Source organism: Ixodes scapularis, unplaced genomic scaffold (assembly GCF_016920785.2).
Source record: "Ixodes scapularis isolate PalLabHiFi unplaced genomic scaffold, ASM1692078v2 PGA_scaffold3__209_contigs__length_174095766, whole genome shotgun sequence".
NCBI classification, from domain to species: domain Eukaryota; kingdom Metazoa; phylum Arthropoda; class Arachnida; order Ixodida; family Ixodidae; genus Ixodes; species Ixodes scapularis.
Window position 1 is genome coordinate 40679690 of NW_024609868.1, and position 17370 is coordinate 40697059.

The window sequence follows — 17370 nt, forward strand, 5'->3', positions numbered from 1 at the left end:
TTTTCGTATTCATAGATTTGACAAATAGTGGTGTCCGAACGAACTTTACGTCCTTTGACCGTACGTCTGTCTGCAAGTCAAAGCTTTTTGACGTACAGTCAGAGACAATCGATGTACAGTCAGAATCGCCACCAAGACATCCTGATGGAATTTCGCGGCGGCCGACTGCCACCAGGAAACCATCAGAAAGCCGACAAGCGGGGTCTGACTGGAGTTTGACTGTCGGTCAGAGTAACTTGTTGGCCAATCAGACATGCTTGACGTACAGTCAGGCACAGTCAGCGGTCCACTAGAAAACATTGACTGCCAAACAGGGTTACATTGATGGATTTTTCCTTCGGGCGATACGGTTACGATGGGCCGTCCGGTACGAACTGCGCATGTGCGAATCTTCTAGCACCAGCGCATGCGCAGTTCGTACCGGAGGGCCCATCGTACCGTATCGGATGTGCGAAAACGCTTCCCTAAAACTCCCTAAAGACAACGAGCGCCGTGACGACATGCTTTCGGCGATGCTGATTGGCTCCTTCGGATCGTCGGTTATGGTCTAAGTGAAACGGACTATGCGAAGCGCAAGTTCGTCCGCTTCTGTTGCGGGGCTTGTGGTGACGCCAGAACGCCGAGCTGATTGAATTACAGAGGGTGGGTAGACCTCAAAGCAAGCTGCCTTGAGGATTACCCACTACATCCTTCAATCAGAGTCAATCAGAGATCGGCGTTCTGGCGTCACCACAACCCTTGAAAAAGAAGCAGACGAACTTACGCTTCGCGCTAGACTTTGCTTCAAACCCTCCTCCCGTCACACACACCAGTCGTGAGTGTAGAAATAGTTTTGACAAATGGCCACAAGTCTGCGGTCATATGTCCACGGCATGCGGGTATGTCTGTCATCGGCGACGTATGCGCTTGCGAAGAATCGATATTGACAAGGACGTGCGGGACCACGCTTCAGACGACACACCTGCCTGGTTTGAGGCACACACACCGAGATGAGTCTCGTCTTGATAATTGCCCACCTTGCGACGTCCCCTTTCCAACGTCACACTTTCGGAACATATTAACGTTCGTGGAATGTCAGCAGTTTATTACGACACACCGATTTTGGCTCGAAGAAAAGACGACAGGAACGATATCACGACACCATGACAACAATATCACAAAAGCGATGCCACCATCGCAAGACTCGATTGAAGAGGGCGAGGCCCGTCACGGAACTTGCGTTTAGAAGAAAGACGGATGCTTAGTTGCCATTGCGTCAGTTTGTTTATTTAATCCTATAAGCTGGGACTCCCATCTTCTGCCCTGTCCCCAAGTATCGAAGCACACGCTTCATTTCGGGCCGTTATGCCACATGCACAGTGTCGGTCGGGCGAAGTGCGCCAACGAGTTCCCGAGACTGCCTTCATTATTTAGTTATTTATATTTATTTACAAATACCGCATTCCCTAACTGGGATTTTGCTTCTGATATTGCTCAATGTCCACGAAGAATAAAGTCAGAAACAGACTTAACCGGACCGCAAGCTAGGATACCCTTTAGGCAGCCTCCGACCTTCACTTCTGTTAATAGACCTGTGAGTGCGTGTCAGGCTTCGCATTTTCACAACCTCTGGAAGGCAACTATATGGAGCTCATAAATATGTCCCAGGGAATGACGCAGATCAGTCCACGCACATGGTTAGCCCGGTTAAGCCTGACTACAGCCTGTTGTACATTAAGAAAAGCAGGGCAAACTCCTCCCACAAAGCTCTATGGTCGCCATTATTTGTGATTCCCGCTTCCCGCTTGTCTCCTCATCGGCGTTCGCTCAGTTAAAGTGGAAAGAGTGCAGAGGTCTTCATGGGAGGAGGTTGTCCTGTTTGTAGACACACGTTGGCTTAAAAATCTGCTTTGTGTTTACGGCAAACCCCCACTATGACTAACCTCCGTTTGTTGCCGGCACAACGCGAGTAGTCAGTCTTTCAGCAGCTATCCCGGGAATCGACAACAACAATGAGCATCGAGAGAGCTTCTACCGGAGCAACTTGTCGCGAAGCTCTTTTTCGCATCACCATACGCAGTTTGACGGCATCGACCGGCGGTGTTGGTCCAGAAGCACTTCCTGGAGGACCGCCACAGCGGGAAGAAAAAAAAAATCAACAACTTGAGCCCGATGAGGAGGCAGCCTGGGCGTGGCTTCCGAGCGCCATCTGTCGCAGACTTTCGGAACACCTGAGGTTGCACTCCTCAAAGATGCGGCAATGTCTCCAGACTGCCACAGTTCTTCGGCGTATTACAGCGATTGTGAACAAAAAATGACTAACATGAACGCTCGAGTCCTTGAGAGCGCATCCTTTCCATAAAGGCCATCGCATACCAGCGACATTACGCGATCATTTCGCAAAGTCTCGGATGTTCCGAGGGTCAACGACAAACTGTATCGAAGTGACTGAAGTCTCGTTGCGCCTGTCCCTCCTGGATGCCCGAGGTAGGGCCATTGCACACTGTCCACGGCGTCCGCACACAAGGCGCTCTCAGGAGCTGTAGATGGGCAGCAAATGCGCCTCGGTGTTGAAGACAAACTTGTGCGGCGAGTAGCGTTCCAGGTCGTCGCCGTCGCTGAAGAGCAGGAAGAGGTACTTGAGCGTTTCGCCCAGGAAGAAGCTCTCCATCATGTCCCGGGGCTTGGTGGCCTTGGCGTTCTGCACGCTGCTGATGCTCGTGTAGCCGCCGCCCTCCACCTGCGCAGAGAAAGGCATCCGCCCCTCTGGTCACAGCACCGTTTAATCCCTAAAGCGCTTACAAAAAGAAAAAAAAAAAAAAAAAAGAAGGGACACGGTATTGCGCATTTAGACCGATGGCATGGATACATAAACCAAAATAATTCGTGCTAAAATAGAAACTATAACTCCGGCCGTGTGATTTGTTGCTTGCTTGTACAGAATACTGAGTTTACGTAAACCACTCCTGCGCCCTAACAGGGTGTGCAGTATTTGCAAATAAATACATAAAAACTGATTGCATACAGGAAATAAACCCTTCGTTAAGGGGGACACTACCCAAGAAGGTTAACTATTGAACCTATGGCTTAATATGAATGAAATTTACAGTATATACTGGAAGTTGCAAGGCAGAATGCAATGCAAAGTTCCATCTGTATATATGAATTGTAAAATAAATTATAGTCGTTTGTATCAGGAACACACGTACTTTGTTAGCAAGATTATAGTTAGGAAACTAATGTATAATACCCAACATTTTTCTACTCTATATCGGCAGCAGAATGCCTGGGAGCGCAACTGTGAAAACAAAATTTCCAAAAAGTAATTTATTTTATGCTAATATAGCAGTAAAAAATCAAATATTTTTTTGCCTTTTATATCGTCCACAAAATCTTAATATCCTTTGTAAAAGTAATCCACAATGTCAAAAAACAATTCCACAGTTGTATGGCCCATAAAATTCCAGTTAGGAAAAACAATGAGTGAGTCTTTCCTCTTATGCCAAAAAAATGGAACGGAGAAAAATGCGTTCAAAGTGTTCCAACCCCTACCTCTGCTTTCGCATCAATGGACCGAAAATAATTTCTAAAAAAATTAACTATGCGGTGTAAACTAATGAAACTTTCTGAGAATACTTTCTAGGTGTTGGTGGATGCAAAATATGGCGTTTTTCAAAATCGATTTTTTTTGCAGAAATTGTTCTCTGGGTAGTGCCCCCCCCCCTTCCCCCCTTGAACATGTTTTCTTCATATTTTTTTACAGTCAGTATTATGTTTTTATATTTATATCTCTACAGACCAGTACCGTTTTCCAAGGCCGGGTATTGGTCGCGAGAAAGTTGCAGGTTCCGGGGAACCTGCTCGGAGAAATAAGCAAATTCACCCCATGCTCTCCTCATCCAATCACGTGACACGCCGCTTCGACAACTCATCCACGTCATCCCTGTGCCAGAGACGTCCGACTAACGTCCCACGACACGCGCAGTCGAAACTGCGTTACGTGAATGCTGCAGTTTTAAATGACAGTCACGCAATGCCAGGGAAATTGCCAGCTGGCACGGAGCGGGAAGACACGTGTAATTTAATTTGGTCGGCCACGTGCGCTGTTCCCTGCGCGCCAAGACAGTTCACCCGGACAGGTATGCGGTGCGGCAACGCATACGAAAATCGCGAGACTTGCTCGGATGCAGCAAGAAAAATTCTCCCTCGTACGTATCGCGCGTAGTCTTCGACCGTTCACGTCACGTCCCTATACCTCAGTTATCTTCATTCTTGTCGCCTGTTCACGCAAGCCGTCGAGCTACAAGCACGGTGGCTTGCGTTAGTTTCCCGATCGCTGAGAGCGAGCCACGCGCGCTAGTCCGGTCGCTCTCGGAAGGGACGAATTCCGCTACAGAGCATACCGCTTGTATCTATAGCTACACGGGCAGCCTTAGCCGCAGTTGGGTGTGACGTCGCAGTGAAGTGTGACACGGGCACCTCTAATCGCGGGTAAGGTGCGGCCATCCTAAACCGCAGTTACGCTTAAGATGTGGTCAGCGGTTGCTGTTAGCTATACACCTGTTACAGGGGCACCCTTAACCGCGGCTAAGTCTGACTTCAGTCACACTTAACTGCGGTTAAGGGTGCTCACGTAACTACGGTATTAGCATCGATGACAAGTGCCATTCTTTCTGTTTATAAATGAACGCTGCAGCAGTCACTTGCTGATTGATGAAGAGTGACCCTCTAGCTGTAACACGCTTATTCCGGGTATCGAACAAAACGAAAGTATTCCACTACAATATCGTTAAAATAAAAATAAATTCACTGTCGAATTGGATTTTTTTTTTTTTGCGCAAGTTCGTAAGGTCGAATGAAATTGGGAAATTCTCTATTCAGTTAAAAATAAAGCTGCGACACGCACCTTAATGACATTTTGCATGTAGAGTATTATTGTAATACAGACTAAGCGTACAGGCGATAAATACATGCCCTACTAAAAAAAAAAGTTCCAACAGAATCTGTTTTGGTTATTTCCAAGCCTGCGTTCGTCTGCTGCTAAAGCCAATTTAGTTTCAAGTTAAGAAGGTTGGAGGCCCGTATTAAGGTCCCTGATAAGTTTGGGCGTATAGGCGGTAACTGTAACAAAAACAAGAAACACGACAAAACTTAAACCGACAGCCCAGCCACACTTTATCAAGGTTATTCAAAAAAAGCTCGCCATACCTAAGCATCCCTCCTTAAATATCTAATAAAAAAAAAAAAAAAAATCAAGATCGATCCTTCATTCCGATATTACTTCGAGCATTTTCGGGTGCATTAAAAATTGCACGAACAGCTGGTGCTTTGGAAAATGATGCATACCGTGATGTTACCGGTCTGAATAAATTTTGCAGCAGCTCTTGGAGCAGCCAAAATTAATATCTGAAGCAGAAAAAAAAAATGAAGTACGAGCGCACATTTTAGTTTTATTCGTACCATTTAAAATATTATGTTAATATTAATGTGTCGGCCTGTACAACTAACTAAAAGGCAATGTCTGCTTTGCCGTCTCACTTACGTGTAACCCTTTGTTAGCATCAATTGCAAAGCAGGAGCGATTCCCTCGAACACAGAACTAAGGTTTAGTTGCGTGGAGAAGCACCAGACACGGTAACAAGAAGATGACTGATGAAAAACAGCACGAATTGCCGTGAATGGTGATTTTAGGTCATGAATCCTATTGAGATAATATTAGAATAAAATAATTTCGAGCACCTAAATTAATGATTCCTTTAAGTTGTAAAGGTTGTAATAAACAACAATTTATAATTCATATAAAAAACAAAGCACTTGTCATTTGATTATGAACGCCAATAATTACATTTTATATCTAGGACTTCACAACAAAAATGGGAATGTGACCGATCAATATGCCCTCTTATAAACAATCCCGCCAAATTCGTTAATGTTGTTCTCGAGCTTCAATCCACTGCTCCTGTCAATTTAGTTCGAATTTATTAACAACAATATAGAAGTGATAACTAAAGAAAGAAGTTGGCATAAAATAAATCTACAAAAGAGTGCGTATAAATATACCCAAGTATCCTCGCTAAATTTCGAATTGGAAAGAGGTACCGCCAGGATATCGCAGTATATCATACAAGCCAAAGTTGTATTCAAAAAATGTGTCGCGTCTCGCTCTGGAGAAGTGCTTTCCCCTCAGCACGGGGGTGCGCTAGGGCGAAGCAAGACATTCAAAATCGCGATGCCTACTCCGCGGCTGTCGCTTCTCCGCAGTACACCAGTGCGCGGTGAAAAGCGCACTCAACGTAACTAACCCTGCAGAACAGACCACGAACATGAAAATTATTGCGAAACTTCCGAGTACTGCCAGTCTTTGATATGAAATGCGATCGAAGAATACGTTATTTGAGGCGATAATCGAGAGTTCTGAAAACTCGCATAAGTATATCGTAACGATACGGCCGGGTAAAGAGGCCCATGCTATTATATGTCCACTATACTTAAAGTGAAATTAAGTTTTGCCGCACTGTTAGCGAAACTTCCTCACATTTTGTAAAATGTAGCAGAATGTACCAGAGTAATCAGGTTTGCGCAGTTTGGCACAAATGGCGCACCAATCACATCACTGTCAACATACAACTGGTCTGGACATCACAGTACATCAGATATACTTTCCGCAGTCTTATTTTAAAAATATTTACGACAAAATACAGTGTCACAACAGCATTATTCGAATTCAATCTCATCCTGTTCTGAAGGAGTGCTTTTCCCCACAGCACACGGCTTCGCTGCGGCCAAGCGAGATCTGCAAAACCGCGAGTCCATCCCGAGGATGTCGCTGGTCCGCAGTAGAAGATTGCGCTTTGAGAAGCGCACTCAACGGAGCTCACTAATCCGCCCTAACAGACGAGCAATGGGAAATAGCGCAGAACCTCCGGGATAAGTTCGTTATTCGAAGCGATAAGCGAAAGCTAAGAAACTTTGCTCAAACCTGCTTTAAGGATCCGACAGGGTAGCGCAACGTGAGCAATTATTTTCGGTATTGAGAAAGTTGTATGAACTTTCGACATAACGCTGGCGCAAATAGCGCAGCCATAACACCACTGCTTTCATGTCTGTTTTTCTTCTCCTTCAATCCTCAATTGGCAAATAGCCACGGCACTTGCCAATTGCTCGAAAGGGCTTTTTTTAGTTTTGTTTCATAATTTAGTTTTTGTTATCAGAGTCGAATGCTCGCCGTTCCGTCGGCCAAGATCGTGCGATAATCGCAAAACCGACTACCAGACAACGGGACAACGAAGGCACGTCAAGCTCTGGTGGTTGTCGTGGCCCGAGGCGGCGAACGTCCATCAGATTAGGCAAATGTCCCAGCTATCGATATCGACAGTTATTCGTACTCGTAAGTACTAGTCCCACGGAGGCTGTTGCGACGCGTACACAAGCGCCCATCCTGATGACGCGATCGAAGCAACGGTTGCAGACAATATATACCTACTGCTACATTATATCCCAGCATCCACGAGAATGCTGGGAATGTAGGTCTACGCGCCGCACGCGTCTGCAGCGGGAACTGTTCTAAACCAAAAGCCTAAATAAAACAAAAGGCATCATGCACGCGCGTTTGTCAACGCCTTGTTTCGGTTATTTAACTCGAACATTTTATACGGGAAAGGCGAAGGCGCGAGGCGCCCATATTCTCGTTGATGTCTGGGTAATTTAGCAATATGTCTACGTCAAGTTCGTCTGCTTTTTGCGCGGGGTTCGCAGGGACGTCAGAAAGCCGAGCTATGATTGGCTCTGGACGGAAGAACAGTGGGTAGACCTCAATGCTAGCTGCCTTGAAGTGGACCCACTATTGTTCCAACCAGAGCCAATCAGAGGTCGGCGTTCTGACGTCACCGCCACCCCTGCGCAAGAAACAGACGAACATGCGTTCCGCATGCCACCTAGAAGACAACCGGCGTGAGCCCTTTCCCCCTAAACGTCATCACTAGTGCATCCAGGCAGCAGCGCCTAGCTTGCGTCAGCATCGTCACCAGCACGTCTCGCGGCGTCTCACGGCTACCACGACGCTAGCATGCGTCGACGTCGCCAAGACGGACGCGTCTGCCGCTTTGCAGTGAGTCTCGTCGAGCTTCGACGTGTTTGCCGCTTGTGGGAACGGTCGGGGATCCACTAACGATGACGTCATGCGCGGGCCTTTTGTCTCCTAGGGGGTATTGCTGCAGCCAACGTTACTAGATTAGCTCAGTTACGGAGGTGCTCATAGACGCTGCTTGCACGAGCAGTACCCTCCCGTCTCCCCCTACACGGCTTGTCTCTCGTCGTTTGACGCGCCACCGTTTTTGGGGGACGGCGGCTATGGTAACCTGCAGTGTACTCTGTAGAGTACGTGTGTTTCGAAGCACAGCGTCTACAGGGCGTTTCACCGTACTCTATCAAACACACAGTTTTGAAGCGAAAATAAAGGGGGTATTCACTGGACGCCATAATTGAGGGCGCTGTTTACAGCGCATGCTCAGAACGAGCTTACATTAATAGGCTGCTAAGACAGGTTATCTTGATTGTGAAGAATGCACGCTGCAAAATAACTGTGGAAGCTCGCCGTCAGCATGCGCTCAGCAGTCGCGCACGTAGCTATGGCGGCTGGTGAATACTATATGGGTATTCACTGGCGGTCATATCCGTGCGCGCTGCTGCTGAGCGCGTGCTGACGGCGAGCTTCCGCAGTCCTTTTGGAGCGTGCATTTAGCGCCATCAAGGCGCCGGTCTTAGCAGGCTATTATCGTGAGCTCGTACTGAGCATCCACTCTAAACATTGCCCTCAAATATGGCGTCTAGTGAATACCTACTATAGACCTTTCCAGAAAAGGGCTGCTGGCCGGTTTCATTTTCAGTGTTCGCGCGTATCGTGCGTGATTTGCTCGCTTTCCGAAGCGACGCACACGCGCGTGCTGAGCTGTGGAGATCGCACGCTGAGCTGTGGATTTGTAAACATTAGAAAGGTCTATAAGTCAGTGACAGATTAAGAAAAGTTTTCTGGCTGGGGAGGACGAAGCAGACGAGATGCTGAAGAGAGGAAGATGTTTCCTCCTCTCCTCTCAACATTCCGTCCGCTTCCTCCTCCCCTGTCTTCCTTTCCCCCAAAAATGTTTCTTAACCTTTAAACGACGGGGAAAAAGGGGGGGGGGGGGGGGGGGGGTGCTCAACGTTGCTTGCCGGGCTGGCAGGGAGTGAGTGGGGGTACCGACCCCCCTCCTCGGGAGTTCCACAACAGAGGTAATCGAGTAACGTTGGCTGTAGCTAGCTAAGGTTCAACCACTGTGTTTACCCATGCAGGCGTCACGGGGAGGACCATGAAAATCACCAGAGTGCCTTCATACACACACGCGATTTTGCTTGAGTGGTGACATCATAGCCAAATTTCCGCCCAATCGTTTTTTTCTTAACCGGTGTGACTCAGCTCGAGCGCGTAGCCTTAGCAAATGTCAACGTTAGCTAATGCTATGCTAATGCATAGGCGCCATTTTACCGCTCAAATCACGCACTGAGTGCGCCAACGTGTCACGCATTGGCTCCCTGAGTGCAACAAAAGATGTCTTTACTCCGTGACAGACAGAAGTGTCGGCACTAGAATACCTTGATATGCGCTTTGCTTAGGGTGATGACATCTGACCATTTTGTTCCTAACGCGTCTTAGAGCGCAGCTCTTAGGGGCCCGTTTCCGGCTTGAGCGGTGTCGCCGTCGGCGTAACCGCGAGGCCACGTGACCCCCCTGAGGCCACATGACCCCTGATGTCACGTGACCCCCCGAGGTCACGTGATCCCCCGTGACACCCCCCCCCCCCCCTTATGTCATGTGACCTCAGGAAGTCACCTATCCCTGAGTACTCTTCCATCCTATCCCTCACTACCCTTCCATCCTCCTCCTCAAGAGCTACGCTCGAATCCGGTGTTACAGGGAGTTGTAAACGGCTTTCTTTTTTTTTTTTTTTTTTTTTTCTGAGCGTGAGCAAGCGCGTTTACCAACACGAGCTCTTGGCATTGACAGGTCAACGGCGGCATTTTTCGTCGCCCACCGTTTACAAAATACGCGTCCCGACACGGCGACAAATAAGGACACTAAAACAATCAAGGCGAAAAACAAAACAACACACAAGTAAAATAAATGAAAAAGAAACTAACACACGACTCGAGTCATCGTTTGGAAACGAGCCAATTGCTAGCATTGCCGAAGCGGTCGCATAAATGAAATATCGTAATCACGGTATATACGTCGGGCGCCGTGTTGCCTCACTGACGGCCACGTGTTCGTTGCGAGGGCCAGCACGTGATCCGCCAGATAGGGAAATAGAGCTCGCAGACAGTTTGGATCGAGTCCCGCTTGCGAGAAGCGGCCACTTTAACGCCAAATATTAAAAGAAAAAAAAGATACGGCTTAAGAAACAACAATCTTAAAACAATTTTAGTAACGAGAAAGAAAAAAATACGCGTTCCTCTGGCACCTTGGTGACGAGTAACACGGACAATATGAGCGTCTATCGTGGACTGTCCGCAACTACGAAGCACGGAGAGTGCACCGTGGACGGCTCCCGTAAGTGCGGAAAGTACAGACCACGGTGGAAGACGAGAAAGCTGTCGGAACAGAAAATAAGATACAGCGCACAAAAACACAAAGACCAGAATAGAAGTAGTAGACAAGACAAGCGCTGATAACTTACGATTTTTTATTTATTTCTTTTTATCGAAGGAAAGAAACAACACAGCAACCGCAGCGGAAAAATACAAAACCAAATACGAACTTACAACCGTTTAAATACAAAATAACTTCATAATTATGACTACTTGTCAATAAAATCAATCTCTTTTCTATGTTGATTTACGTCTGATCCGCAGCACTCGTGCTCCTATAATCGTTTTCACCTCGAGGAAAATATCAATAAATATAAGTTTTAGGCATTATTCATACGCCGCGCAAAGTCGTTCTTACAACATTTGATTGTCGGAGGAAGAAGGAGAAGCGACGCTTTTGGCGTTGGAAACGTGTACCTCTTGGATAAGGTCACATATACCTCATTCTCTACGTAAAACGAGGAATCGGGCATTGTGCCCGTGTCCCATTAGAGCGAGAGACAGAAACAAACGACAGCGACAAACCTCAAACCAGAGTCTTCTGCGATTTGAGAGGCTTTGTAGAATAAAGGAGGCTATGCTCAACCACAAGCATCATGCACGTGAGGATATATCTTTGGCAGGCTTGCAATCGCTCGTGCTTACTTCACAAGCATCGAACGACTAAACGCCTGCAAAAGGTACCATCGCGAGCATGCTGCATGTGCTTGAGGCTTGTCGCTCTCATTTGTTTCTGTCTGTCGCTCTAGTGGGACACGGGCATAACGCTCCACAAGAAGAACTTTTTTTTTTTTTTTTACAGCGGTTTTTGAAGTGAAAACGAGTATAGTTTGTTTAATCCATATAGGCCTCCAGCAGTTCCCTAGAATATTTACCTCTGTCTCTGCCCATGACTCCATTACACTGGAAGGTGGCGTGGGATGGCGGAGGCAAACCGCATAGAGCCCCTCCATACGAATGACTAATGACATCCTTTGAAAAATGTCGTCTGCTATCTCGGAAGCTAACCAGGCGGCGCTACCGTCGACGTGTGAGTGCGAAAGACCAAAAAATAAAGATGAAAGAGTGTGCATGGGAGCCGAGGAGGGAGGAAGAATGCCTATGCTGTCAACGCACAGTGGACACTAAAAAGCAACGCAATAACAAAAAAAAAAAAAAAAAAAAAAACACAAAAAAAAAACACGCAATTTCCTGGGTGCAACGTTGCCTTGTATTGTTGAAATAATTTTTTCTTATATCACGAAAAACTAATAATTTCTTCTTAGAAAAAAGCTGGCTTATATGCGCGAATAAGGACGGTTCGTCGAGTTCCTGTCATGCTGCAGCACCTCACGGCGTTTGTCAGGTATGGGAGCGAACCTTCGACACGCTTGCTCCGTCTTGCTGTCGTCTGCCCGGCTGGTTGGCCGGCTCGCCATTCTCAGGGAGCCGCAATTTTGTTCGAATGCAGCGCCGCCTCCGTACATCCGGGAATTTCAACGGATTCGGCGGGGTAAAAGAGGGAGAGGGCACCGGCCGTTCTCGACGTTTGGACAGTACCATAACGCTCGCTGGCTGCTACCGGTGTGAAGTGTTTTGCGTTTCTAGAGCATTTATGACTACCCCGGGATCAATCTATAGTGCTCTGTTGTTTGATTTCAACTAAATGACCAGCAAGCGTATCTTCGTTCGATGTACTTCAATAGGAATGGCATCCAACCGCAGTACTAATCTTCGATTGCTGCGTATATTGCGTCAGCAGAAAGACAGAACTCTGGATCCTCATGGATCTATTTTGAAATTATGTCTATCCAGGCTCTGACGTCTATGAAGACTGGGCCTCTTGGACGCCAATCGTCAAGCATAGCACAGCTGTGGCAGCGTCATACAATACTGTAACATGTACTGAAGAGAGAGACACACACACACACAAAAGTAAAAAATAAAAACAAGCTGAGCCCTTATCGAGCAATCTTTCTTTTCCTGTCGACCCACCTGCGTATAGGATACGATTGTGCGTAGGAGGAAAAATGCCTTAATTGTGAACTACGCTCAGCTAACCAACATGCACGCACACGTCTTAATTACAGCGTCCCATTACGATCCCCCTTTCCACCCGTTGGCGGTGCGCTACGGCAAATCTCCGAGGCTGCATGGATCAACTAATGTTTACGTAATCCACTAATGCGCACGCAGGCCTTGTCTTCTAGGTGGCGTGTCGACACACTCGATAGGTGCCCCCAAAGAAACATAAACCGCGACACAAAAATAATAAAAGTAAAACAAAATAAGGAAAGTCGAAGTTGAGGAAACTTGCCTCCACGTGCGCGCGAGACAACGGGAGGAAGAAATAAAGCGAGGCAAGAAAAATATAGGATGGCTCCATAAAATATATCGCTCCCAAACGCGCGCTTTCCTCCAATCAAGGAAATATATATCAGCGCCTGTTGGCGTGCGCGCTGTTGTGGGAGCTGGCGCTAATGGTTTTCTGGTATACCGTATAATCGCGATGCGCGAGTGTGCGGTGATTTCTAATTCTTCGGTTACGTGGGAACTCTCCGCGGTCGAACGTGTTTTCGGAATAAAGTCTACGCAAACAAAATTTCGCACACGCCACTGCGAGACTGTAAACAAAAGATTACAACTCCCAATGTTTTATTATTATTATTTTGCCCAGACATGGTTCTTACTCTAAAATAATAATAATAATAAATGTATACGCGTTTACAAGGTGCGGCATTAAGGACTAACACAACTGGCGCTCCTTGCAAAATTCGAATTACAAACGTACATATTTGAAATTAGGCACGCCAACGTACTTTCGAAAGAAGTTTTATGTCCATCTTTCTCAGAGCTCAAACCAGAGATGGTAAAAATATATATATAAAAAAAGTAGAGCAAAAATGGCGGTTGTGCATTTCCTATGCCCTATATCAGATGTTCGTCATCTGCACGCCGGTTTGTGAGCTTGCTCCCACGTGATCCTTGTTCATGCATTTCGTTAAAAGTATGAAGTATATTGCGATCATTTCCATCCTCTACAATTGGTTTGTATAGAGTTTTTGCATTCAGCAAGCCACCCGGGAGCGAGCTCGTAAACCAGGGTGCAGACGGCAAACAGGCTGGTAAGAACAGGGGTCTCCGATCTTGCTTTATTTTAAATATTTCTCTGCCTCGTAATGGAACTCTAAAATAAAATAGACATAAAACTTCTGGCAAAACTGCCTTCGCGTGCCCAATTTCAGGTATGTACGTTTGTAATTCGAATTTTGCAAGGCGTGACATGTGTTAGTCGTTACGGCCGCACCCTGTACTTCCCTGAGAGCACGCGTGCGGGCCAATCACTGTCGTCTATGGAGGACACCAAGCGAATGGCGAGGCTCCAAATACGACGGTTTGAAAACGCAACGTTCGCAAGGTCAATGAACATGACATTTGTTTTGTGTCAAGGTCCCACTCTTCGCTGCAGTTCATGTCGAAGTGAGACGGAGCGCTTTCAGACGTCACCTCAATACGCAAGAAAAAGAAAAAGTGAAAAACAAGTAAAAGTGTTTTGCATGTTTCGTTTTCTTTTTTTTCTTTTGCTTGGAAGAAAAGCGCCGAAAAACAGAGACCAAGCAGACAGAGACGAAGCGCGGACAACTGAAGGTTTATTGAAAACACACTATTGTACCGTCTATCTGGCTGCTCGCTTTAAAAAAAAAAAAAAAAAAAAAAAAAAAAAAAAAAAAAAAAAAACACTTGTTTGTCAGGTGACGGCAGCTGATACACGTGCTCTTCTTTTGCTGTTTGATGCAAAATAACTCGTAAATTTCTCTGGCTATTTTATCAGCTTAACTCCCGATAATTGTTCTTTTCAAATCCTGGTTACACGGGCACTGCCCGTGTAACCAGGAACCTTAACAAATCTGTTAAGCTTAAAAACCACACAAAAAAAGTGAAAGTCGTTTACAACTCCCTGTAACGCCGAATTAGAGCGCAGCTCTTGAGGAGGAAGGAAGGGTACTGAGGCGGGGGGGGGGGTCACGTGACTTCGGGGAGGGGGTCACGTGACCTCAAGGAGGGGGGTCACGTGACCTCGTGGAAAGGGGGGGGGGGGGCCCGTGACAGCTTTTTCAGTCTTAATAGATGTTGCAAATGGAAACTTCGGCCTAGAATAAAGATCTCAGAGTCACGAGATAGAGCATTCCACAAAAGCCACAACACGGAACACGAAAATCAAAACGGAAACTCGTAAAGCATAGCTTATGCAATATGTTTGTACGAATTAAAAATAAATAAATAAAGAAAAAACGCCATAAAGCTTCAATGCAAGTATCAGTAACGTCAATTTAGTTAGTTCGTCCGTTTTTACGTACCGAGGTGAAGTCCGAAAACACGTTCCTCTTTATGAACTCACAACGCCTGGATGGATGGATGACTGGATGTAGCTACACACTTCCAACGGGGCGGTGGTTTGAGCGACCTAGCCAATGTACTAAAGCTAAGTTGCTAATAGTCGGATTAAGGTTAAGTTTGTGAATAATACCATTCATCGGTAAGGGTCTCGGCGTCTCAAATAGGCGCATAACAACATATATGTAGTTGAGGAACGTCTAATCAGCTGGTCGCTTCCACTAAAAAATTAAAGAAAAAAAACTACCGAGTTTTACTAAATTTTGTTACACGAATTGAATCATCGAGACTTCCAAGTTAAACTACGTTAAAAAGACGTGAAAAAAAAAAAAAAAATTAACATTTGAGAAACAAAAGTGTGTAGTTGCCATTTTCTTTCGGAAGCCCTCACGTTCAAATGTTGTTTCCAGATCTTGCAGATCCACACTGCAATGTAAATGCTCCCCATAGCTTCCTCTATAGAGGAGGCTATGTGCTCCCGCCCCCCTCCCCAAATGCATCATTGCCCCGTAAAATGTGCACATGTACTGTGCTCACTCTACAACAAAGCAATAATAACCACCAAAATTTATGTTATATCTACACTCTCAAGCACAACACTAAAGTTTCACGCCGCAACAATTTCTTCTTATATCGTAAAAAAAAAGTAATTTATAACATGATAACACAAAACTGAAAAGCAAGGCGACAGAGAGTCATTCTACGTAAATTACGCAAGACCATTGTTGATTACGTCAAGCCGTGGACAAGCCATACGACTTTTGTTCTTCTTTTTCCATGTTCGCGGCTCGTCTTGGTTTTTTGTTAGAGGAAACCGGGCGGTGTTTACCGCCGAAAACGCAAGCGAGTCGACAAAGGGAAAAAAAAAAACACCTATTTCCAGAATCATCTCCCTAGATGCGTTGCGGCACGAACCCAAAGAGCATAATCATCATCATAATCATCAAAATACGTGAGGATACTACATTTTTCTTTTCTTTTGGATACAGGTACATACAGTGATGTGATAGGCCTAAGCCATTATGGAGCATCTTTCGGAGCAGCCAAACAAAGTTAGCAAAAGTGGCCTTTGGAGCAGATATTCTTATAAAAATATTCATTTCAAGTGCTGCACGAACAAAGGGATCTTTGTGCTGTGTTGTGTCCTGTTGTGACGGAACTCGCTGTTTGTGTTTTTAGCGCTGAGACATCCCACAAGCGCAATACAGTGCTGTAGGCATTTCCGAAAAAAACGCTTGCCACCCTTTTACTGGTTCCCGACGTGCCAGATTTTCGTCAAAGGTAAGCAAACGTAAAACAATGGATTGCAAGCGTCCCGGCTGTTGCCTCTGTCGTGCAATCGTGTTCGCATGCACGTGAGGGAAACTTGGGCAGGCTCGCAGTTGCGCGTGCACCGTCGCGCGAGCGGAGACAACGGATGTTCGATCGAAACCGAAACCAAGCCCCTCCGCTCCTTCGCCAACTGATTCCCAAAATTGTATGCAAAATGTAACTGTCGAGCATACGACGAAAAACGGTCCAGCGGCGCGTACTTGCCAGGCCGGCAAACAAGTACAAGCTAAACACACACACAAACAAAACAAAGAACCTGAGCACACCGATGCAAGACATCGCAGGTCAGGATCAAAAAGTTCTTGGAGCACTTTGTGCAACGACTGAACTCGAGACAAACAAGCGCACTGTGCGGGTTCAGCGTGCAGGCATTGCCTTGTTTGCTTTAGCTCACAATTCTCGTCAACAACTGTCTTTCGAGGGAAATTTTTCACGTACCGACCGGTCCCTCTCGAAAGAGAGCCTACCGAGAGAAACCTACGTAATCAATTCTTCGACACACCAGTGTTTCGGTTAAAGAGGGATTTTTGTAGTAATGTATGATTTAAAGAAGAACAGGGATGTTGGTGAACATGCGGCAGTACTTAGTTTCATTTTAGAAAGCGCCATATCTGCAGCGACGTGGGGAAGGCAACACCTGACGTCGCGCGACCACGGTGAATAAAAGAAAGGGAACAAATATAGTTTTCCCACGGTTGTTTGTTTCAGGAGCGAGTGCTTCAGCTCAGAAAGTAACTCCCGCCGCGCAAAAACGCGGTTCCGTTTCACAGCATGACTGCATGGCTGGTACCCGGCACGCTAGCGTCGGAGCGTCCGCAAAAACCGGCGTCTAAAAAAAAAAACGATGCGAGACGAGACCGACGAGACGACGAGAGCGCGAAACGCGAGACGGCGGGAAAACAATACAAGACCGGATGGACAATTGATGCAGGGTATGTGTTTCGTGTCGGGCGGCCGCTTGCACCGCATAACACACGCATGCTCAGTTACGGTAGTTACCTTAGTTACGGTTTGGAAAAACGACCGAATTTGTTTTTTTGAAGCAGGTTTGGCGCAAATTAATCA

General features: G+C 46.3%; 1 protein-coding gene across 1 annotated transcript in view; it reads right to left on the reverse strand.

Moving 5' to 3' along the window:
* Positions 1–1057: 1057 nt before the first annotated feature.
* The window catches only part of LOC8042265 (endoplasmic reticulum mannosyl-oligosaccharide 1,2-alpha-mannosidase), a 49833-nt gene continuing 33520 nt past the window's right edge, over positions 1058–17370 (reverse strand). Inside the window, exon 10 of the mRNA XM_029971670.4 lies at positions 1058–2719. Coding sequence (XP_029827530.2) covers positions 2513–2719 — 207 coding nt within the window. The 3' untranslated portion in view covers positions 1058–2512. The remainder of the gene's footprint in view (positions 2720–17370) is intronic.